General features: G+C 36.6%; 3 protein-coding genes across 3 annotated transcripts; 1 reads left to right on the top strand and 2 right to left on the bottom strand.

The window, feature by feature from the left end:
- Window positions 1-2,875: 2,875 nt before the first annotated feature.
- LOC121734121 (mortality factor 4-like protein 1) lies at window positions 2,876-5,642 on the bottom strand. The gene is made up of 6 exons (XM_042124543.1): window positions 5,553-5,642; window positions 5,356-5,473; window positions 4,845-4,957; window positions 4,510-4,587; window positions 4,052-4,157; window positions 2,876-3,605 (listed from the first exon to the last, which is right to left on the bottom strand). The coding sequence occupies exons 1-6, from the start codon at window positions 5,578-5,580 to the stop codon at window positions 3,032-3,034; spliced, it is 1,017 nt and encodes a 338-aa protein (XP_041980477.1). The 5' UTR covers window positions 5,581-5,642; the 3' UTR covers window positions 2,876-3,031.
- A 2,929-nt stretch (window positions 5,643-8,571) lies between these two features.
- Window positions 8,572-23,665, top strand: LOC121734160 (fructose-1,6-bisphosphatase 1). The gene is made up of 6 exons (XM_042124597.1): window positions 8,572-8,805; window positions 9,105-9,249; window positions 18,745-18,851; window positions 19,146-19,372; window positions 20,359-20,537; window positions 22,866-23,665. The coding sequence occupies exons 1-6, from the start codon at window positions 8,630-8,632 to the stop codon at window positions 23,040-23,042; spliced, it is 1,011 nt and encodes a 336-aa protein (XP_041980531.1). The 5' UTR covers window positions 8,572-8,629; the 3' UTR covers window positions 23,043-23,665.
- Window positions 10,472-17,459, bottom strand: LOC121734161 (alpha-tocopherol transfer protein-like). Its single transcript, XM_042124598.1, has 7 exons — window positions 17,416-17,459; window positions 17,078-17,315; window positions 14,957-15,113; window positions 12,979-13,096; window positions 12,225-12,359; window positions 11,581-11,794; window positions 10,472-10,956 (listed from the first exon to the last, which is right to left on the bottom strand). Exons 2-7 carry the CDS (start codon window positions 17,238-17,240, stop codon window positions 10,814-10,816), a joined length of 930 nt encoding a protein of 309 aa, XP_041980532.1. The 5' UTR covers window positions 17,241-17,315; window positions 17,416-17,459; the 3' UTR covers window positions 10,472-10,813.
- Window positions 23,666-23,996: the final 331 nt, after the last annotated feature.

Genomic DNA, 23,996 nt, shown 5'->3' with positions numbered 1-23,996 from the left:
TGCAGATTGCACATATGGTAGCGACAAGCGGAGGCCCTGGGTATGTCTGTAGGATTCCAATAATTTTCATATACCTACTTGGCAGGTAACTTTACTGCAGATTGATAGCATTCTATTGATGACAAAAAATCACGTATGATCATAATTTAAAGTTGCAGTTTACTTTGATAAAATCTTTATAAAATCACTTCCATAAAGAGCGATGCCAGTGCTTTCCTGAGCACCATATGGTGGTTGACCTTGGCGCTAAATACAGACTTGGTCACGTACTTGCCGATAAGAATATCCTTATATCACTTACTGGCATTGTTAAAAATTCTTACTAACTCCCAGATAGCCTAAACTCGCGTAATAAATAATGCTACAAACACGAACCCTATCATGTTTCGTTTGAGATAAAACCTGAAACATTACAATACTATTTAACGTAAATAAATAAATGTTAATTTACTTCCCAGAAAATATACCATAACTATATAAATATTTTCTGTTAACACGATGATGCCAAAAGTTGCATTTTTTTTTAATCTAAAAAGCTCATTGATTATTATAAATTATTGAGTTTTTTAAGCTTTTGGGGTATGTAGCGCCATCTAGTATTGTCATTTGCAAACATTATAGTGAGACAAAGTTCTCATTTATTACTATTTTAATATTTTTTTAAACTTTTTAATTAATATTGTATATTTTTAGGTATGTATTTTGTTTTGGTCGTGTAGAAATTACTAAACATGCTTCGTGCCAACTCGTGATTAAATGCGTTGCTAGAAAGACGTCTTTTTTGGAGGATTTACTAAAAACATTTATTTATTTATTTATTTATTTAATTGTTAGAATCTTGTAATAGGTCAGAATTATAGAATATATGATCAAAATAAATTATGTTTCATTGTCTATACTTAATATATTTTAGACCAAACTGAGCTGTGTTTACATTTGCATCAAAACGAATTGAAACAGAATAAAATTCATATAAAACCTCAGCTCACCTCATCGATATTCGCCATTTTATATTTTTCCTTTTATGCACAATAATGCGTATCATAAGGTAAGTTCAAGGCAACTTGGTAACTCACGGGCGCGCGCCAGTTGAGTCACTGGCGCCGACCCTGCTATACATCGAGTAAATGAAAATAACCTTTATGTTATTGGCATAAAGAGTCTGGTAAAGGTAAAATAAGTTCGGACAGGACATTCCATGCAGTGCAATAAACACATGCAACACATTACAGTAATACTTAATCATCATCATCCATATAAGTGCATGGCAACTGTTTCGTTACTGGCGCCAACGGTCGCGGTATACTGTGGTCATATTTTTGCTATAGTCCAAAGAGACTTCTCCACTCTTCTGTAAGTAGTAAGTACTGTCGTACAAAAATCCTCGATGCAATCAATTTAAAACATTCTTTATATCTGTATCTTCAATGCAGATATAATATAATAATAGCTCCCACACCGGTTTCGTGTAAATAACAGGGTGTAACAAAACAAGTGATAATACTTTAGGGTGTGTATGTGTTCCTCGTAGAAAGTTCACTGTGAAAATAGCAGCACTGAAAGACCAATTTTTTTTTTCGCTTTTATATGGGAAACTCGTGACGCTCAGGCGTTTGACCATACAAAAGTGAAACAAATTGTTCCTTCAGCGCTGCTTTCACAGTGAACTTTCTACGAGGCACACATACACACCCTAAAGTGTTATCACTTGTTTTGTTACACCCTGTATGTTAATACGTACTCACGGTCACGGTAGTCAGTAAGGGACCTTTCGTCAAACTTAGTATTCAGACGTGGAAGAGCCATGCTTCGGCACGAATGGGCCGGCTCGACCGGAGAAATACCACGTTCTCACTGAAAACCAGCGTGAAACAGCACTTGCGCTGTGTTTCGCCGAGTGAGTGAGTTTACCGGAGGCCCAATCCCCTACCCTATTCCTTTCCCTTCCCTCCCCTATTCCCTTCCCTTCCCTTCCCTATCTTCCCCTATTCCCTCTTAAACGGCCGGCAACGCACCTGCAGCTCTTCTGATGCTGCGAGTGTCCTTCCCTACCCTCCCCTATTCCCTTCCCATCCCTAACCTACCCTATTACCTCTTAAAAGGGCGGCAACGCACAGGCTGCAGCTCTTCTGATGCTGCGAGTGTCCATGGGCGACGAAAGTTGCTTTCCATCAGGTTACCCGTTTGCTCGTTTGCCCCCTTATTTCATTTAAGAAAACTGATCCGTTATAAAAGTTCCCTGACAGACAAGGAGATGGGTTCTGTATTATGTCTGAGGAGAATAATAATAAAAACACATTTTAGGGAGGAATAGCATTTTACTTACATTCTATATCTCATGCAGCTTGCTTAAAATTACTTAACCTTAAAATTACTTTATTTTCCAGTCAATGCCAAATCACCATAACATTATACAATTGCCGAAAAACATTTTTTCTTAATCAAAAATTTACAGCCAATATTCAATAATTTCTTAACACTTTTAACGCTCATTTGATTAAATCTACACATTTTTAGAACTAACGTCACGAAAAAACCTTAAATGCTTTACGCTTATAAAATCATACAATTTTCAAGTGTACATTTTCACAAATCTAGCCTGCCGGTATTCAAAAGAATTATAATATAAATCAGAGAATTATAATATAAATCAGATAATATTTCTCAATTTCATTTCTGATATTGCTTATTCTAATTATTTAAAATATTATTGCGATTCACTCGTAACAATAGGGCGTAAGGTCCTACAATATATTTTACAATAAAATTTCAGTCATTTTGCACCTAAAAACAAAATAAATTTGTCGTTTTAAGTTTTTTACTACATTTTTTTTTATATGAGCGAATATATTTCAAAATAAAAATTAGTCAAATCGGTTCAGCCGTTTTCGAATTTTAGCATGACTAACAAAATTGAAAGTTCATTTTTATTTATGTAGAAATAACCATACTGTTGTCTAAAATGATTAAGAAAAGGCTGAAATTTTAGGCTTTAACACATTGTTTACCTCTGAATCGCAAAAGCCTAATACTATTGAACCTTTCTGTGATATTCGGGGGTAGCGTTACCATAATCTTGCAAGTTAAACAGCGTAGAACGATTCGTCACCATATACTTTAGAAAATCTTGTATGTGCGTTAGTACGTGTTGTAAGGATTTCTCGTCCAACGCTGTATATGCCAACATTGGACCCATTTTCGCAAACAGCCTTAGCAAATGTATAGATCCGTATATCTGAGACATTGGTGTGTCAGGGTATTCTTGTAAAATCTCACTGTACTGCGGTCTTTCGAACTTATATAATAATTGTGAACCCAATGTCGCATTAAAGTACTCTTTAATGCCTTCAGTTATATCAACTAGTACAGATTCCTTTGCCTGGTTGTGCTGTTTACTCGACTTCTTGGAGGCAAGGTAGTTGTCAACTATCTGTGACACTGTGATCTTAGCGGGTAGTAAAGCTAGTTTTTGCTGCCTCGTGATAACGTCCCAGTCATCTACAAGCCACACTTTCAACTCCTCGGGTATTTTGATTTTTACTTCAACTTTGGCGAGGTACTGTTCTTCAGATTCAATAGAGATGTCTAGCCGGCCGCGCTTTTTCCTGAAAATGTAAAGAAAATGGAAGTTACAATACTGCTGTATTTTTATTAATACTACAGACATAATATAACAGGTAATATTTAATTTATGCTTATGAAATAAAAATTTTAAAGGTGCAAAAATTTATGAAATAATAATATAATATTATTATAAATATGCCTAATGTTATCGGTTACATATTGTACGTATAACCAGAAGCAATGAAAGGCAAAAATGTTTGTACCTCACTCCTCAGCTAAGTTTAAAATGTTATTCAATTCAATTTTATCCAATATATCTAATTAAATTGATTTTATTATTATGTAAGACAATAGGCAATTTTTATCGTACTACAATATTATATTAATAAAATTCTCATTATAATGTAACAAAACAAGTTTCTTTTATTAAATATAATAATAATTGTAAAACCAAGAAACACATGCACCACAATGTATTAATACTCACTTAGGCTGATCTGACCCTGAGTCTGCTGGTGTGTCTTTACTTTGTGTTTTGGTGGCTTTAGTGGTGGTTGTTGGTGTCGCATCAGCCTCTTTGTCCTTATCTTTACCTATAAAAACAAAACATGAAATGTGATTTAAAATTCCCTCTCTGCTTAGATTTGGAAACTTATGACGCGGTTATTGGTCAACGCCCAGAGGCGCGTATTTATTGGCATCAAATTAATCATTATGCAAATCCCTATTTGGTTTTCAATTATAAATTTAATGTAATATTTGAAACTTTAAAAAATTCCAGTGACTTACAAAACACACATATTATAATAAGATCACAATAATGAACATAATATTTTCTATTAACCCATCAATCCCCAAGCGGCAGCCAGCTGCCGCATAACAATTGAAAATCTATTGTGTCTGTGATACCCACAATGGAGGTGTTTAAAATAATGATAATTTTACCTGCAGGTGTAGATGCTCTGGATTCTTCCCTAGCTGGAGTGGAGCTGGCTGCTTCCGACTTCCGGCCCTTAGCTGGAGCTGAAATTGTTAAACAATTACATGTTTCAATTAACATATTATGGTACTTTTATTCCTTGTATTACAATTGTTTGAATATATTAGTGACCATTTGAATGACACTTTACAAAGATGTAAAACAACACAGTATGGATGATATAATGATATCAAATTAAATGTGTATTGACCATGCAATGATGAAATACATATTTGAGACATTCAATATTTTGTACATTTCCATCAAAGTAACAATTAATAGCAGTATAAACAATAATTACTCTTTTTAGTTTTGACTGGTTGTGCTGAGTGTGCTCTCTGTACTTCCTTCTGTCTTTGAACATTAGCTTCGTTGTATTTGAGGACTCTGCTCTCCGGCACCCACTCATCCCAGCTGAAAACCAATTATAGGCTCATTAGCAGATTATATTAAGTTACGTACATATATTAAACATTATTTAGCTCAATTTTTATTTAGGTACGTAATTTTTTTGTTACAATGATGACAACGGTTATGATCACATCTTGTTGACAAGTACCGATAGTACCGAAGTGCCACTTTATAAAATGATGTATAGTTCTGATAAAACCTTAACATTAGGATTGGTACTGTAATGTATAAAAATGTATGGAGTATTCTATAATCCGATAAATCCGCTAATCTGACACGGCCGTGCAAAACGTTTGTCGAAAAAATTGTTGTGAAGTTCAAGTCAAGTTCAAGAATTGAAGAAGTAAAAACTCATTTTATCATGTAACGATAAAATGAGTTTTTACCGCAATATTACTTACTTTTTGTTCCATCCGGCGTAGTGTATCAGGTATCTCACATGTTTATCTTTAGTAACAGAACTTTTCAAGCATTTTGCCTCGTAAATGAGCGGGCCATGGAAGCATAACACTTTCTCCCCTGAAATTTAAGTAATTATATGTAAGTTTTACCAAAAAACGACAAGATAATCTTTGGTATTATTTGTAATTTCAATTACCTTCAGCAAATTTCAGTTTCGGTGCCATATTTCCTGTATTTTCGCTTTTTATTTACTTTGCATCCTCTAGCCCAGCCGACATAACAAACTTGTTTGACATTTGACAATGGATATCCGACAGTCGACACAGCATATAAAAGTCAAATGGACACAACACATGTCACATGACAAATGACAATTAGTGACAACTGACAATACATAATTTATTTATTTTCTTCCTAAATTTTTTAAAGCATCAGCATGTACTTTTACCATAAAAAAAATCTGTAAAATTCCTAAAGAAAGTTTTTAAAGCATCAGCATGTACTTTTGCCATAAAAAAATCTGTAAAATTCCTAAAGAAAGTTATTTAAAGCCCGATCAACAATATAAAAAACCCCGCCATATTGCGGAAATCTATTGGAACTAATTTCTTCAACTGGCAACAATGTTATGAGATGTCATAATTGTCATCTGTCAAAGTGTGTTCTTGATTGTGCGTGATATATTTCTAGGCCAAGTGAGTGAGGGGGGGGGGGGGGGACATTACCCTCCCCCCAAAATCTAAGGTCAAATAATTTGACGACCTCTGTGGCTCAGTGGTGAGCGCGTTGGTAGCTCAAGCCGGGGGTCGCGGGTTCGAATCCCGCCGACGGAACAAAAAGTTTTCAATGTTCCCGGGTCTGGATGTGTATTAAATATGTGTATGATATAATAAAAATCTTCAATATAGGTATGTATAGTATAAAAGTATTAAATATATTTCCGTTGTCTGGTACCTGTAACACAAGTCCTTTAGGTACTTAGCACGGGGCCAGACTGACGTGGTGTGAAGCGTCCATAGATATTATTATTTATTATTATTATTAAATTGAAAAATTACAAAATCTTGCCAAATAATAAAAGGAAATTTCTAGCTATCCCCTCAACTCCACTGCGTCCGACCTTAGACAGCTGTCAACCCATGCCAGAACCGTCCGAGGGCGCAGATAAAAAAAAATTAGTATAGTGACTAGTGAGTGACCCCCCCCCAAATTTCAGGCTGCGACCGCGCCTGGTTATTTAAGCGTTAAAACGCCGAAAACTATTAAAAGCCAGTTAAGAAAAGTTATTTCCAATATGAATAATACTTGTCGGAAAGAAGGTCTGAAGGGATTGACTCTATTCCTCTAAATAACATCACGGACTTTCAAGGGCGTCGCCAGCCGATGGCGCAGGGGGGGGGGGGGGGGGGGGCAATTTGATTTTACCTACTAAAATTCATACTTTTCTCATTCTCTATGAATGAGAAAAGTAGACCGTATGAATTGTAGATAAAGTCGACAGCACAGGAAGCTTTTCACTTGTACTATGAGCCTTACATCTACAGCGATTGTAATAACAACAGTATCTTAGTACTATATATACATAGGTATATATTACCAGTACCATAAAGTTAATATAACCTATCGGAATTACCGATAGACCGATAGGTAATACTCTATGGACAGTACAGACTCCAATGTGTAAAGCTACACGAGCACGAGCTCTTGACTATGCAATAAAAACATGTCAACATGACTGGTAGGTACCTCATTATATTGTGCACAATTTGAATTGGCTAATTTTTGACTAATTTAATTTAAAAGTTCTGTTTTTTAGGTGTATATTGATCGTCTGTAATGAAAATACGAAGAGAAGGTCAGATCTCAGTTTTATTTTCTACACCTAAGAATAATGAAATAAGAAGAGTCAGAGATGAGATATTATGACATTGAACCACTACAATCTGAAGATCATGAAGTATTTTTTATGAATCTGTTGTATATTTAGATTCTGAGTTTGATGAATAACTTAAATAAAAGCGAATAATGAAATTATAAAGTTGTATTTTTTAAAGTGCCTAATGCCTATAGTTTTAAGGAAGTTTATTTCGTGATAAGTACTTTAAAACTATACTTACATAAACGCTACGCTTTTTTAAAATTATTTCTGCAATAGTTTATACTAAAATAATTAGTCTTTATTATGAAATTAAACACTAGCTAAAAATTGTTCACTAGCCAATTCGTAAGTGTATGACTGTACTAGATGTTGCCATAATCATAGTTCATTTAGCGCCCTCAGCGCAGGTTTTTTATTTTTCTAGTCAGGCTTTATAAAAATTGATTTTTTTGTTTTTATTTTGATTACAATAACCATGTTAGCCATAACATACGGCACTTAATTTTTAATTTTAAAGTCTTTTTTAAAGTGTATCATGTCAATGAAATATAAAACAAGGAAATCGGAAACAAAACATGCTTTCGAATCAAAATACCACCAAAACAACGTCATCACCACTCCTCCACATCATACATCAGTAGTTTATACCTGGAAGAGCCATGCTTCGGCACGAATGAAATACCACGTTCTCACAAAAAACCGGCGTGAAACAGCGCTTGCGCTGTGTTTCGCCGAGTGAGTGAGTTTACCGGAGGCCCAATCCTACCCTACCCTATTCCCTTCCCTACCCTCCCCTATTCCCTTCCCTTCCCATCTCTACCCTCCCCTATTAGCCCTATTTCCTCTTAAAAGGCGGGCAACGCACCTGCAGCTCTTCTGATGCTGTGAGTGTTCATTGGCGACGGAAGTTGCTTTCCATCAAGGCATAGAGGAAATTATATCGGGTGGTACCTAGTACCTACTTGTACCACCGGCCACCCGATAATATGGTTTCCCTTATTTTCCTGTTCTGAGTTTTCCATAATCCTAACCTTACCACTAATTAACTGGTAGCCTGGTATTTTCCTGGTTTTATTTTATGTGAAAAACAGGTTATTCATTATTTATCAAATAGTTTTATTCATTAAAATTTACTTCAGAACCAATCAGAAATCCCAAAGGCACTTGCGTCATCGACACACCTCTCACCTAAAATTTTTTTTAACCCATTTTCAATTCAAATGCTGACGCTTTACGAGCTATTATCGAATTTTACTATCGTGGAACGAATGTTACATCATATTTTCGACGAAAACACGTTGATAACATTTCTAAACACTATCCGCCAGCCGGTATCTTACGGCCAGTTGGTTAGCGCGCGTGGGTCGTTTCTGTCACGTTTTTTTGCTTCAAAAATGTCTCAGCAGGGGCCCGCTTTTGACGTTAACGCGATGACGCTGACTCGCTGGGTGCTGTACCAGCAGAGGACGGCGCCGTCGGCCACCGGAGACCTCACGCAGTTGCTCAACTCGATACAGACCGCCGTCAAGGCCATTCAGTCAGCTGTACGCAAGGCGGGGATAGCTAAACTGTTCGTATTTTTCCTTGTCTATTCATTATATTACGCTGTTGTTCTATTTCTAAATGTTTTAGGGTTTCGTAGCCAAATGGCAAAAAACGGAACCCTTATAGATTGGTCACAATGATGTGAACTTGATACTACGAATGTAGTATCAAGTTCGCATCATTGTGACCCAAATAACTTTTAAAATTATTATTTTTTATCTACGGTATCTTTAATATCATGACGGCTAAAATTTTATGCACTAGTTCCAGTCTAAATTTGTAAGCAAGAATACAGCAGACTCTAAAGCCAATGTTCCCTTGCAGCCATGGAATATCCGGAGACACCAATGTCCAGGGTGAACAGGTGAAGAAGCTGGACGTCCTCTCCAACGACCTCTTCATCAACATGCTCAAGTCCTCCTACACCACGTGTATGCTGGTCTCCGAAGAGAACTCCTCGGTTATTCAGGTAGGCTGGTGTTAGCAGTTAACGGCCCGCATATGCGGCCCTTGACAAAAAAGTTTGACGATCCCTGAGTTAGTAGATCCGAAATCTGATTCCTCACTCCTCAATTTTTTTCAGCGTTTGTTATGGTACTATCCAAAATTTTGATTTTTTATCTCTATCGAAAAAAGAGACATTGCATGAAATTGAGTCTACAATAATCTTTAACAGGAGTTGCACTGCACAAAATTAGCATAAGACCTTTAGTGCCAATTTTCCATATATTCAAGATAAGACAAAATAGTTGATCAATATAAACCTCAAAGAAGTACTTAATAAGAAATATGAACGTTTAGTTGGTATTCAGTAAGCAACTCATTAATCAGACTGACCTTTGGGTGTTGAAGTCCAAAATGTAGAGTTATCAATGTATAGTGATGCAACGTTTCACTCCTACTTGTTTATAAACAAATAGATCTTGATAAAAGGAAACGTGGAAAATCAGTTACTAAGTTAGATTTTTTTTAAAAATAAAAGTATAAGTATTTTAAATTATTTTAAATAATAATTTAAGGCCTTTGCGAGAGCCTAAGGTACGAAAAAAAGCGCTAATGAAGCCATATTCGGCTTTTTCAATAAGTACTTCTTAATTAAGTAAATAGTAATAGGTATACTTAATATTATTCTTAACTTTATACCTAGCCGTTATTACAGTAGTTGGAACTCCAAAAATAAACAATAAATAATGTAGATAAGTTTGCATATTTATATGCAAGTAATTTTAATAAAATTATAATTTTATTAAAAAAGCATAAGTACTTAATAATTTAACTTAATGAATACTTAATGCAAAATAATATGCATTAGGTAAGTACTAAAGATAAAAATATATTATGTTTTAAATAACCAAAATACATTACTTACTTATTTACGTATTTAGATAAAAGTAAGTAAGTATATATAGCCGCCTATTTGGTATGTTTCTTGCCTAATGTTGTTTTTGTTATTTTATATTGTTTTATAATGCAAATAAAGAATTTATAAATAAATAAATAAGTAAGTATAATAAATTATGTTTTAAATAACCAAAATACATACATTATTTCATACTCATCTATGTAGCGTTGGCATAACCTGCATGCAAAATTAACTTATAAGTACTTACTTATTAATAAATCCCTAAAATAATATTTTTATAAATAATATTTAAAAACTAAATAATATTTTCATAAATACTTATCGCTTTTAGGATTATATCATAATTCATAGCAATAATTACAACTTGTGAAAACTATTCTTAGAACAAAGGGTTTTCTTTTTTTAAAACAATCCAGTCTTCCTCTAGGTCACAGTCGACAATACAGCGTACTTAGAGAAATTAATTCTCGGCGATAAATTATATCGATATAGTATAGCGGTCTATGTGATTTGGTCGGGTTACATCAAGTTCACCAAATACGTCATCACCATTATCATATTGCGGCTTACATTAATTGACTTGAGTCACTTGACACGACAAAATAACGACGTAGCCCGTAGGTATATATGGCATATATATGTATATGATGAATCAAATTCTACGATAGGTTTAATCTATTGCCAAAGTTCGGAACGTTCCATTAAGTTCGTCGTTATGCACAACGACTCTCTGGGACTCGTCGATTTTGGCGTCGGCCATGTCTTTCATGTATGCACTGAAGTCCTCCGAAGATAGGTGTGATAAGAAATCATCTGTAAATAAAGAAGCAGTTCAATAACGTTTACTTGTTCAACGACCAACGTGTTAATGGATCGAATTACAATGAGAATGATCCAGTTTTTGTCGACACCTCCCCTCTCGTCCTCTCAGACACTATGGCCTCACAAAATATATTTGTGACATAACGACCAAAGACAACAACGAGATTTCAAGAATCAACAACGTAAGAATGCATAACAGCAAGCTTGCATGTTAAAGTTAAATTGTAACTGCCAAATCAATAGCTAGATCAGACGATCTATTTGCTCGTTACCCTGATCAATTTTACAACAAAGTTATACCGACATTTTTCAGAAGTCAGTTAAAAAAAATGCTTACACCGTACTATATTGATTCATAGGCAGTTGACGGACCTACGTCCTTTGGTCAGCTTATTGTCAATTCAATGTTAGAGGCTTAGAGCTGTGATCGGTCGAACCGACAGATTTACATTGAAATGACATGATCCGACCAAATGACGTTGGTCCGTCAACTGCTATCAACTGGAATCTACTGGAATCAATTTCCTCGATGGTACCTTTCAAAATAATGCAAACAAAACTAATTAAGGCCATAATATAATGCCGATTAATGCCACATAATCATAAATTTTTTACCTTGCAATTCTCGCAAAGACCTCTCTGTCCCACCATAGTCTTTCGGCATGATGTGTTTGGGGTAGAACTGGTGGAGCTCGTCAATACTCTTGTGTACCGTCAGTCGGTCGAAGATCTTCTTCTTCAAGAAGTGACGGAAGAAATTGATGAAGGTGTACACGATCTGCGACGCCGTGATCAGATGGATCCTTTTTACCCTGAAGCCGTAGCTTTCCTGTTGGGATAGTTTCGAGTAAATTAGTTCTGTATTACGATAATATTATAGAACTACCTAGGCACCTACATAAAAGTGCGAATAAACGCAAGAAATATGACAAAACGACGAATCAAGCCTTGTTCAGACTGTGGAGTCAAGTGTAGTGGCCTGTGCGCCTATAGCGGGTGGGTAATAGGTAATTGTGGTTCAAATTGCCACATTTATAATATATAATTGGAACCTAATTGGAACTTTATTATCCCTCTCATCCTTCTTATTTATAAAAGAGATAGAACGGACTACGGTAGCTATACAGGCAAGAATAAGAACATAGAAAATGTTGAACAACGCGCGGAGTCAAGCTAATCTCAATTTTACCAAATGGGTAAAAGAGACAACAACACTACAGTCTATAGCCCTCTGAAGAGAACGGGATCGCAATACTCACGAACACAATATTATAGCAGTTCTTCAGTTCCATGAGATTGACTCCAGTGAGGGCATCCTTGAGATCGCACTCTGATAGGTCGTACACGAGAACGGCGCCCGTGTGGTAGTCATAACGCTTCAGGTACTCTAGACTCTGTTAAGAGAAACCCTGAATAATTTCGAGCCACAGTGTAAGAGTTTATCAAGTATTTTCGCAACTCTGTAGCGCCAAAATTCGTTTATCGCGCGGGAACCGTACATTTTTCCGGGCTAAAAAGTATCCTATGTCCTTTCCCGGGACTCAAAGTATCTCCATACCAAATCACTATCAGTAACACTGCATAGTAAAAAGAGAAGTGTGATACATGACAGCGAACTCTTTTATTGACGTCCAGTCGGCACGTATCGGCACGTTGACAAAGGATTCATGTTCAATCATGCTTGTGTAAGAGTATAACTGCATACACATATTGATACACACAGATGAAAACCAATTTCGGTTTCGTTTGACAGCTCGAGATTGTTGCTCTATTCCGCTCGGTATATTAACTTTATGGTTACGACATGAATTATTATGGTCACTGAAAAGGGGAGGCTAACATCATAATGCCTAGCTGACAGCTGTATCCTATATACTTAATAGCTTTCGTTGGATTTGACTTTAATACACTTTATGTTGCTACAAAAACACTTTCGGCATTGATCTATGCCTTCTTTGAAGTAGGTATTTAAAATTGTCTAGAGTAAAATAAAAATGAGTCAAGTTTACTCACGAGAAAAATGTTTTTGTAAACGCTCTCCATGATCTTGGGGTTGCTAAATTTACCAATGAACTTCCAAACCATTATCCTATAGTAATCTTCTATCATCTTTGGCAAAGGCAATATGTAACTGAAAAAAATGTGTTTTTGTTAAAGTCACCTTCGTCATAATAATAAAAATAATTTAATACGCGTAATAATATTGTAAGTATTACCTGGTATTACTTACGTCAATATCTCAAAGAAATAAACTGTACAAAAAATGTTTTTAACTCCAGCTAAAAACTAAATAATTAATGGCTGCTTATTAGTATTTTTTATATAAGTAAGTAAGTACTTAAGTATTTTTGAATTCGGAATAATAGAGTAATTAAAATTTGAACTATAAATAAAATTTGGTACTTAAACGCTAACAATGGAAGATTTTACAATTTTTTGGCAATAATCTTCTTAGATTAAATTGTAAAAAACAAAGCACAAACGATGTTAGCATATTGTGTAACTTACATCTACAAAGGGCATATCAAAAGGCATATTTTGTACTCATAGTAAACAATGCAACAGTCAACAAACTTTTTAGAATCACTGATATGACAATACTAGGTGTAACAAAACATAGTGATAATACTTAAGGGTATGTATGTGTCCCTTATATAGATAAAAGAGTTCACTGTAAGGCTCAAACACACCGGAAGGGCAGAGGCGAGGCGAGCAGTTTCAGTGTCATATGATTTTAAACTTTATCTTCATTATTGTAATACATAGTATCGCTTGAGAAATCTACGGCCGCCCATGGACATTGGACGCTCGTGGCCGCTCGTGGCCTCTGGTGGCCGCCGGCGACCACGAGCTCGCCTCGCCTCTGCCATTCCGGATGATTCCGGTGTAGTCGGCCCTAAAAGTAGCAGCGCCAAAAGAGAAAAAATATTATTGTGATTTGTGTGGGGGAGCTCCCCAGCGCAGTGTTGCCGTTTGTACGGTAATTGCCGTTTCGTACGGCATTCAGGCTCTTTTAAGACGAATTGTACGGTATACGGCAGAGTGGTCATTGCCGTACGCTAAAATACGGCAATCATAGCCTTAAGAAGTATTAGGTATACCGTATACCACTAGCTACTAATTACTATATTTAAGAAATGCTGTAAGATTTTGAAGAAGAAACGTAATCAGCGTTTGCGTAAAAATAAACGCAACTCTAAATTATTATTGTATAGTCTTTGGTATTCGGGAATTTCCCAATCTTGCAAGGGCCAACCCACGACAGCGACATTTAACACATCTATCTGTCTTTAGTCTTTTATCTCGTTCGTTCGCGCGCAAATTGCAATGCGCAAACAGTATATTACCAGCAAACATTCGAACTATACAAGGTGTCAACTCCCGAAATGATAGCGAAAATAAAAAAAACCGTCTGATAATGAAGAGAATGCTACTAAGGATGCCTTATTAAGTGACATTGTGGATTTGATTGGAGGAGAGAGTGATCTGTGGACTGTGTTGCCTTTTTCAATCAAATCTCCTGTAGATTTGATTGAAAAAGGCACCTTTTTCATATTTTTTTTTTTTAATTCAGTGGCATCTTTTTCATAAACTGAATTTTTTTTTATATGTTTGACTTGTGTTTCATGTCTACATTTTTCTTTGTCATGTAAGTAAATAATAAAATAAAAAATGTACGGCAATTTTTGTTTCAATACGGTAATTTTATCTCTTGCGTACGGTAACCCTACAAATGACCAGCGGCAACACTGCCCCAGCGTCATACATTCTCCCATACAAAAGTAAAAAAAAGATTCTATTTCATCGCCGCGCTGTAACTTTACTCTATACACACCCTAAAGTACAGTTTTGTTACATTCTGTAGATATTTTGAATATGGTTATTGGTTGCGTTTGTAAAGTAGATCAAACCTACCTAAATATTTAATTTTTTATACTACCTACTGTATTTTTATTTTCTTTAAACTTAATACAATTTTAAAAAATCATACCTAGATTCCTTAATAAGCTGAAACTCCTTCTGAACATCAAACAGTTCGAAATAGTGTGGGTACAAAGCTCTGACGGTAAACATCTTCTCCAGAACAGACTTGGCACGTTCCAGAGAACCTTTCGACATTAATATTAGGGTCTCCAAGTAAACTGGGTCTGAAAAAGATTAAGAAGAACTTGTTAGCATAAATTAATTAGACTAAGGACTATTTATAACATAGGGGCAATCCAAAAAACAGCTGCAATTGCTATCTCTTTAATAACGTTTATTTCGTCCTACGTTTACCATTTGTATAGAAAACGAATGTCACCTTATACTTAGAAGTAAAACTACTAATAATGCCTTTTTCTAGAGTTTGCCTGTGGAGAAGATTCAAGAAGATTATTTGGTTAAAATAATTTCGATCTAAAAAGTTAGTTGGGTACAAAACTACCTGCTGTTTATTAAAAAAAGTTTCTAGTGACACCATTAATGGCAAAACCTTAACCTAGCACAATGACACTATGATGACTCGAGAATGATTACAATGCAATCAGCCAGCTAATTGAATCGATGTTACTTTGTGAAAATCTGTATCGAATTAACAAAAAATTAAACCCGACTTCCAAGGAAAAAACAATATTCTTAAAATGACCTAAAAAGTATGAAATAATTATTATTCTTCATTAAAGTGCCTTTTTCAAAATTCGACTAAATCTCAACGAATTCTGTACTTACTCAATTTTCATTCTTTTGAAGTCGGTACCAGCCCAGAACTGAGATACTTGACAAAGAACTTAGCCAGTACCGAAGTTATGGTTGAACATATAAAAAAATATAAACAGACGAACATAATATAACCTCCTCCTTTTTGGAAGTCGGTTAAAAATTATATTAACAACAATGGGTTAATTTTAAGCTTTCTTCCGCAATCTGCGCCTATGATTTCGAACGATAAGGGACGTACCTGAATTCCATGTTCATAATCGACTTATTTTTTATTTTTTTCCGTCTAAAAATGCAAAATTGAAGTACTTAATTTTTTTTTTTTTCGAATCTTATAAATAAGTATAGGTACTAGTTTAGGTACTTAAATTTTTACTTGCAAAAACTTATTACTTATTACACTTTAAAATCTTAGTTGGATCGCCTATTTAATCCAAGCAATATTATTGAAAAGATTAAGTACAAGGTGAGGCAGGATATTATTAATATATAAGTACTTGCAGGAGTAATTTTTCACAAGTACAGTATAATTAAGTGGATCGAAGTCAAGGATAACACGTAGGTTCTACTCAGAACCTGGATCAATCAAGGCTTCATTTTTAATTATCTAAGGCCCTTACTCAAGATGCATCTCGGTCTCAAGACTCGGTTCAGGCTCTGTGATTGGTTGGCTGTCAAAATTTGGACCAATCATAGAGCCGAACCGCGTCTTGAGACCATCACATCTTAAGTACTGACTATTTATACGGGCCTAAGGTCATCGAGTTAAGTAAGAGAGAGAGAGAGTTATCATCGCAGAGAGAAAAAAAAATGTCCGCGACTTCCTTGCGCCGAAGTGCATCGTACAGGAACCGTACATTTTCCTATATGCTTTCCCGTGACTATCTCAATGCAAATATTTTATTAAAATCGGTTTAGCGGTTTGGGCGTAAACTGGTGTCTGGTAACAAACTGACAGACAGAGAGACAGACAGACAGACAAAAACTCTTGCGCATTTATAATATTAGTATGGATTATGTTCATATCTAATGAAAAGAAGAAGCTTATTTGTAAAGCTCTCTCATTAACATTGCGTTTTAGTTGGTACGAAAATAATGATTTTCAAAACGTACCTAGTTAAAATTAATTGAATTTGAAAAATTTTAAATACTTAATTAGAATTTTATTTTTATTACATTTTTTTTGGTTATTTTTATATGAACCCGCCGGTCATTCTATTATATTAGGTAAATTCTGTGCCACCAACAAACGAGTAGCGCAGACCCACTTGTGGGTCGCGACCCACACTTTGGGAAATGCTGGAGTAGAGGGTTTGTTGGTGGCACTACCATATAAGTTGATAACACGTTACACGGTGTAGGTACCAAAGTTTCTAAACGAAATAATATTTGAACCACTTCGTTAGTTACTCACGTATATCCTTCTTCATATAATGCTTCTGCTGTTTCACCCATTCGTCCAGAATCCTCACAGCATCCCGGATCTCTCCAGGTTTGTCCAGGTTGACATCCCTTCTGACCACCTCCAGCGAATCCGGGAGGAAATCCAAGTATCCATGCCTAGGTAGACCCTCCATGACTTTCAGCCTCTAAGCTCGCGAACCGACTGACGCGTATGGACTTTTGCAATCATTATATTTACCTACTACAAACTATACTTACGTAATTATTATTAAGGTAATGTATAAATTATGATGTTATTTGTTATTTTTTACGCCTTTATATTATTTTTAAATAATCTTAAAAACCAACGATTAAAATGTTTTTATTCGATGACGTTTTTATGGTTATAAGCGTGTTACTAGTAAATGTGCAAAAAATATAACAAGGTCTACCTCTACGCACAGCGCGCCGCGCGCCGTTGGGTTTAAAATAATAATTATAATTAATAAACGTAGATTAAATACGTTCGTTTTGGAACGTAAAACGTTAAACGTAGATCACAAATCCTTAAGAGCCCCCGAGACGATCAAACGGTTTGATTCAAACCTTACGTGTTTGATGCAACCGTTTGATGTCGGTTTGAACGGTTTGTCAAACGGCACTGGGCAGTTTCATTCAATACGCGCTGTCGAGTACACGTCTTGTGAATTGTGATGCCGAAGATGCTCTAGATTCTAGAACGAGGATCGCGATTTTCTTATCTTATGTTTATAACATTAATGCAGGGCCCCCGCTACCATAATATGTGCAATGTGTGCAATACACACGGGTGCCATCCTCTAGAGGCGCCAAATTGCCATCTTTAGGGGCGCCAAAACTAAACTCCCAAAAAATTTGCCTAAAGGGGCGCCAAAATCCTTTTTTTTCACACAGGCGCCAGTAGCCCTTGCGGGGGCCCTGCGTTAATGTCCTCCGTCAGAAGAGAAAAAAAAAAGAAAAAGACTGGTCCAAAGAATGATATGGACTGTGGACTAACATAATATCGTTTTACCCACGAACATCTACAGAAAGTGCTAGAAACTACAGCTTCTTTCTCTTTTTCTTCTTCATAATCCAGCACTAAACTAAGCCGGGTTTGTTCAAACCTTCAAACGCGTCGGAACACGATCAAACGGCGCGTCAAACACAACGAAAATATGAAATTTCATCAAACATGCTTCAAACACGTAAATGTTTGACAAACCGTTCAAACAAGCTTTGTAAACGATCAAATCGGTTTGAGTCAAACCGTTTGATCGTCTTCGGGGCCCTTTACACTATAAATCTTACGTAAAGATTTTTTTTCTATTTTTATTTAATATTATAAAGCGGAAGAGTTTGTTAGTTTGTTTGTTTGTTTGCAATTATTTAAAATTTCTTTTACGAGGAAAGGAGGAAATTATTTAAATTAAGATAATCTTAAGAAACTACTGGAGCAATTTTTATGTTATTTGGCATAAGTACATGAAGAATAGACCACGTGAACGGACATACTTAGGTTTCTTTTTTGCGGAAAAATGTACGGTTTCCGTGCCATTCCTAAATTACGCGGGAGAAGCATAATCTAGTAATATATACTTAATATTAGTGCCTATTGCCAACCCGTAAGGGTGTCCCGGATAGCTATGAAACGAGCCTTTTAAATTATTATTTTTTTAGGTGGAGACTGAGAGGCGCGGCAAATACGTGGTGTGCTTCGACCCACTGGACGGGTCATCCAACATCGACTGCCTCGTGTCTGTTGGGTCCATCTTCGCTATATACAAGTAAGCACATGGAGACCTCCCACACCGGTTTCGGCGTAACCGTAAAACCAGCGTAAGCCAGTTTCGGAGGAGTCATTTTTATAGTGCCCAAGTGTGTGCGCAGCCCTCTCAGAGTGGGACGGACGACCGACGCGACTTGCAATAGATAAGACGCAGGTCCGACTTTTTACACGCCCCTCCAACAATTATGCATCATTTTGTCAGACAATGATCAGGTGATCATATTGCCCTAGAACCTGTAAAAAGTGATTCTTATTAACCATACATCAATTTCTCCGACATTTCTCCTTCCAGAAAAGTCTCCCCTAGCGAGCCCTCTGAATCAGACGCTCTACGCCCCGGTTCAGAGCTGGTCGCAGCCGGCTACGCACTCTACGGTTCAGCGACGATGCTGGTGCTGGCTTTGGGAAGAGGAAAGGGAGTAAATGGGTTCATGTACGACCCCAGTATAGGAGAGTTTATATTGACAGACCCAAATATGCGAGTCCCGGAGCAGGGGAAGATATATTCTATTAACGAAGGTAAGGGAAGCCATAAAGGTAATAATTATACTAAAATCCTAATGGGTCTGCAAAAATGGCGTTAAATAACACTTTATGGTGCTGATAAAAAACGTTGCTAATGGTCGTCGGTATCCTCGAGGTTACCATTAGGGTTGCCACCTTTTTTTTGCAAATAAAGTACATCGGCTACTTTAGGTGTGAAAAAAAACGTACACAGTATAAAAATAAAGTACAATTTATAAAATTATCAGTAAGCATAAATAAAAATCAATTCTGTACTTTGTTAGTTTCTTTAAAACTCGAGAACGGCTGAACCGCTTTGGCTTATTTTGGTTTTGAAACATTCGTCGAAGCCCAGGGAGGGTTTATGTTGGGAGATAGGTGATAAGAGGTTCATCGGGTCATCTAGTTTGAAATAAAGTATTTTTGCGTACTTTATTATTATCGTAAAGTACAAAGTACAATTGCCTGAAATAACGTACAATACTTTATAATAAAGTACGGGTGGCAACCCTAGTTACCATGCACAATCGACAGTGCAGTGCAACGCAACATAAATATATATTATAGTGCTTTCCGAACTCTATACCCTTAATAATAATTTTATATTTAAATTACACACGAATAGCTTTGTGTATGTCTATTCTCTGCATATTCTCTGCTTGTCTTTGTCTGCTACAATATAATATAAACTAGATAGAAAAATATAGTCTGTCAAGTAGGTAGTTTTTATTAATCGTACTTAGGTCAAGTGTGTGACTCTTTACTGTCGCACTCAAAGTTGAAAATTAATTTTATTAACGTGAACATATTTTAAGCCCCATACGTGCCCCATACATTATCTGTCAAACTCTTCATTAAATTGAAGGTTAATCATAATTAAATGTCTCTAAGTAATAAGGTTAATCTTAGCTTAGCATTTAAAGTTAAATACGGTACCTGTAACATTAAGGATAGAAGATACCTAAAGGCTAAAACATATTACTTATTTGAAACTTTTTCAGGCTACACAGCGGAATGGTCACCCAAACTCAAGAAATACATAGACGACAAGAAGAACCCGAAGGTTGGCAAGGCGTACGGTGCCCGGTACGTGGGCTCCATGGTTGCAGATGTCCACAGAACCATCAAATACGGGGGAATATTCATGTACCCCGCAACCACCTCCGCGCCGAAAGGAAAGGTGAGATAATAACAAACTGGCGGCATTGAGCATTTTCAATATTCCATTTGCCACTAGATGGAGCTATGTAGTAGGGTATTTCGAGTCAAGTAAACATATTAATATGACACCTATATAAAAAAAAGTATCAGACAAAAAAGGCCATATTAAGAAAAGTTTTGTTACAATCTAATTATATTATCAATCTAATTATAATAAGAATTATGAAGCAGCTCATCTTGCTACCCTGACATGTAGCTCAGTGAGTCTGCGAAGGAGTGCAGAGTCAATTCTCTCCGCTATCATATCGTGACACACGACAGCTATGTCGTGACTCCTGACATATGACAGCGGGAGCGGGTTGACACGATAGAGGCTACATAGCGGCACCTGTGGCAAATAGAATATTAAACTCCCTCATTCGATTCGTTCACATGAACCTACCTCTTAACACTATCGCTGAACCCATAAAAATGAGTATGTACCTAGATATATCGAATCCGTATAAATAACGTAGGCGGTAGGACAACCCTAGTAGACAAGTGGCAAGCGATTATCGTAAACGCTAACAAAATGTATGCGATTTGACATATTAATTAAGGCATCGCTTCGCTAGCGAAATGTAAAATCCCATACTTTTTGCGGCGTTGGCGTTTACGATAATGGCTTACCGCTTGTCTAGGCCCTCAGATTTTATGAAAGGAAAATACGGTACGGTACGGTATAATTGAAAATAAACTTCTGAGCAGATACGATAAAAGTTGGTCACTTCGATTTTACCTCAGTTTTTTATTTTTTTATTTTTATAAAATAAGGGGGGCAAACGAGCAAACAGGTCACCTGATGAAAAGCAACTTCCGTCGCCCCTGGACACTCGCAGCATCAGAAGAGCTGCAGGTGCGTTGCCGGCCTTTTAAGAGGGAATAGGGTAATAAGGAAGGGTAGGGATGGGAAGGGAAGGGTATAGGGGAGGGTAGGGAAAGGAATAGGGTAGGGGATTGGGCCTCCGGTAAACTCACTCACTCGGCGAAACACAGCGCAAGCGCGGCTGGTTAACGCCGATTTTCTGTGAGAACGTGGTATTTCTCCGGTAGAGCCGGCCCATTCGTGGCATCTCCCTCGTCTAAATTTTTATTATTTAATATTTTTAGGGTTCCGTACCTCAAAAGGAAAAAACGGAACCCTTATAGGATCACTTTGTTGTCCGTCTGTCCGTCTGTCAAGACCCTTTTTCTCAGGAACGCGTGGAGGTATGAAGCTGAAATTTATATCAATTACTCAGGTCTACTGTCCCTTGAAGCTGTGAAAAAATCAAACTTATAAGCCAACGCAATCAAAAGATACAGCCGTTTATGCCGCAAATTTTCGACACTTGCAAGGGAATCAAAACCTACAGGGTGCTTCCCGTGAACTCAGAATCTTGAAATTTGGTACGAAGCAACGTCTTATAGCATAGATAAAGGAAAAATTACGAAAACCATAAATTTTTAGTTACATCACATAATATATTTTTTTTTAATAATTTTAAACTTACTACCCATTTCCTCATAAACGCGTAGAGGTATTAAATTGAAATTCATACCAAATACTCAGGTCTATAATACCTTTAAGCTGTCGGAACCCTCGGTGCGCGAGTCCGACTCGCACTTGGCCGGTTTTTTTCTTTCTTTTTTAATATGACGGAAATTCCGGATTTTTTAATGGCATTACCATAGAGTATGTATGGCTGATCTCTGGCATTACATACATTTTACAACAGTCTTATGACTCATCTGTACAGTTGAGTTAAAAAATATTGTTTTGTAATATTATAAGGAAACGTAATATCGTTAGAATAATTAATAATTATTATTACTTATTAGTTATTACACTTTTTCCTTACATTCTGTTGATAATCAAGCGCCGGACCAACTTATATTTTCTCATCAAACAAAATCTTGAGATACAATTATTTATTTCGACTAATTCATAAATTACAGTGTCTCGACATATTTGTGGAGACATTTTATTTCTGCTCAACATGCAATGCTTATTTCTTAATAAATAAAAGCCACAAAAATCTGTCATTTTTTTTTTTTTTTTCAAAATAAATTAATAATTTTCTGTCTGCTAGTTAACCTTATAGTTAAGTGGTTGAAAATAAGAGGTGGCGCGCGCCGCGCACGGACGACAAAATAGTAGTTAAAAATGACCGAAACATTTTTGTCGATGCGCTTTAAACTTTAAACCACACGCAAAGTAACATGGTAACATCATAGATAATAATATTATTATTTCAATAGGAAATCCCTTCTATACTAAAATATAGATTGATTGATTTTTTCACCTCAATGACCTTAATTTTTTCAGCTGCGTCTCCTTTACGAGTGCAACCCCATGGCGTTCGTAGTGACAGAGGCCGGAGGACTGGCGAGCAACGGGAACATCCCCATTCTGGACATACAGCCGTCCTCCATACATGAACGAGCGCCATGCTACCTCGGCTCCAAGAAGGATGTTGAAGAGTTGCTGACTTACCTCAAATAACTACCTCATAAAAAACACGTGGCACTCGGGGACTGCCGCGGTAAAGCTATTGCATAGCATTTTTATCAACTTAAGCAATTATAATTCGCATACGTCGAATTGCACGCACACAATCATAGCGCCGAAGTCTGGCAACGTCGCACCAACAGGCACAGCGAAGCGGCAACGCCGCACCGCTGCGCCGATCGGTGCGGCGACCTGCCACACCGAGCCAAAGTCTGCCGAACTGAAACGACGTTAGACGAATGTTAGCCGTTTTTCGTTACAGAATTTCTTGATTCGGTCGCCGCGCTAAAGCCCGCGATAAAAACTATGCAATAGCTTAAATAGTCATAGCACGCACTGCGGTAGGCGGAAAAATATCATGACGCGTCGCGTCGCTCTGACTCTGTGCCAGTGCGTTCCAATTTTTTTGACGCCGCGTTTGCGATACGGAATTTCGTCACGATGACTGTATGGTCGCAGCCGTCGCTCGTTTGCGCCGAACTGAAACCATATGACCGTGTAATAAGCATTATCTGCAAACATTATTGAAAGTTATTCAAGCCTGATGTTTTAACTGAAAATAAGAATGTTAAGGATAAAACTTATTTAATTGGTCGAGTTAGCTTCGCAAATTTTGTTGTACCGTTATATTTTTTGTATCAATTCAGACCGCAACGCGACGCGGACGCTTAGATGAATTTCTAATTCGTATTGAATTAAATTTAGTTTGTTATTATTTTTAGCAATATTCCGCGAAAACAACTTCCACCTTTGTTTTCGCGGAATATTGCTAAAAATAACAAAAAAACTAAATTTAAACTATGGATTTCCGCAAAGTAACGCCTGATTCCATTAACTATTGTATTGAATTGACAGACTTCAATTGCGTGAGACGTCTTGCAAATCTGTCAATACAATTAACAAATTTAGAAATGCATCTACACGTCGCTTTGCGGTCTGAATTGACCC

The sequence above is a fragment of the Aricia agestis genome, chromosome 15 (assembly GCF_905147365.1).
Source record: "Aricia agestis chromosome 15, ilAriAges1.1, whole genome shotgun sequence".
Lineage (NCBI taxonomy): Eukaryota > Metazoa > Arthropoda > Insecta > Lepidoptera > Lycaenidae > Aricia > Aricia agestis.
Note: the sequence above shows the minus strand (reverse complement) of the source record. Positions and strands in the feature narration are given on the sequence as shown.

Excerpts from the sequence above, each read along its gene's own strand:
- LOC121734161 (XM_042124598.1), bottom strand. The coding sequence starts at position 17,240 with ATGGAGGGTCTACCTAGGCATGGATACTTGGATTTCCTCCCGGATTCG. Across the intron at positions 11,795-12,224 it reads ACTGCTATAATATTGTGTTC|GAAAGCTACGGCTTCAGGGT; the intron begins GTGAGTATTGCG and ends CTATCCCAACAG. Across the intron at positions 10,957-11,580 it reads GTCTTTGCGAGAATTGCAAG|ATGATTTCTTATCACACCTA; the intron begins GTAAAAAATTTA and ends CTTTATTTACAG.
- LOC121734160 (XM_042124597.1), top strand. The coding sequence starts at position 8,630 with ATGTCTCAGCAGGGGCCCGCTTTTGACGTTAACGCGATGACGCTGACT. Across the intron at positions 18,852-19,145 it reads TCCATCTTCGCTATATACAA|AAAAGTCTCCCCTAGCGAGC; the intron begins GTAAGCACATGG and ends TTCTCCTTCCAG. Across the intron at positions 20,538-22,865 it reads CCTCCGCGCCGAAAGGAAAG|CTGCGTCTCCTTTACGAGTG; the intron begins GTGAGATAATAA and ends TAATTTTTTCAG.
- LOC121734121 (XM_042124543.1), bottom strand. The coding sequence starts at position 5,580 with ATGGCACCGAAACTGAAATTTGCTGAAG. Across the intron at positions 4,958-5,355 it reads TACGCCGGATGGAACAAAAA|CTGGGATGAGTGGGTGCCGG; the intron begins GTAAGTAATATT and ends ATTGGTTTTCAG. Across the intron at positions 4,158-4,509 it reads CAGAGCATCTACACCTGCAG|GTAAAGATAAGGACAAAGAG; the intron begins GTAAAATTATCA and ends TTGTTTTTATAG.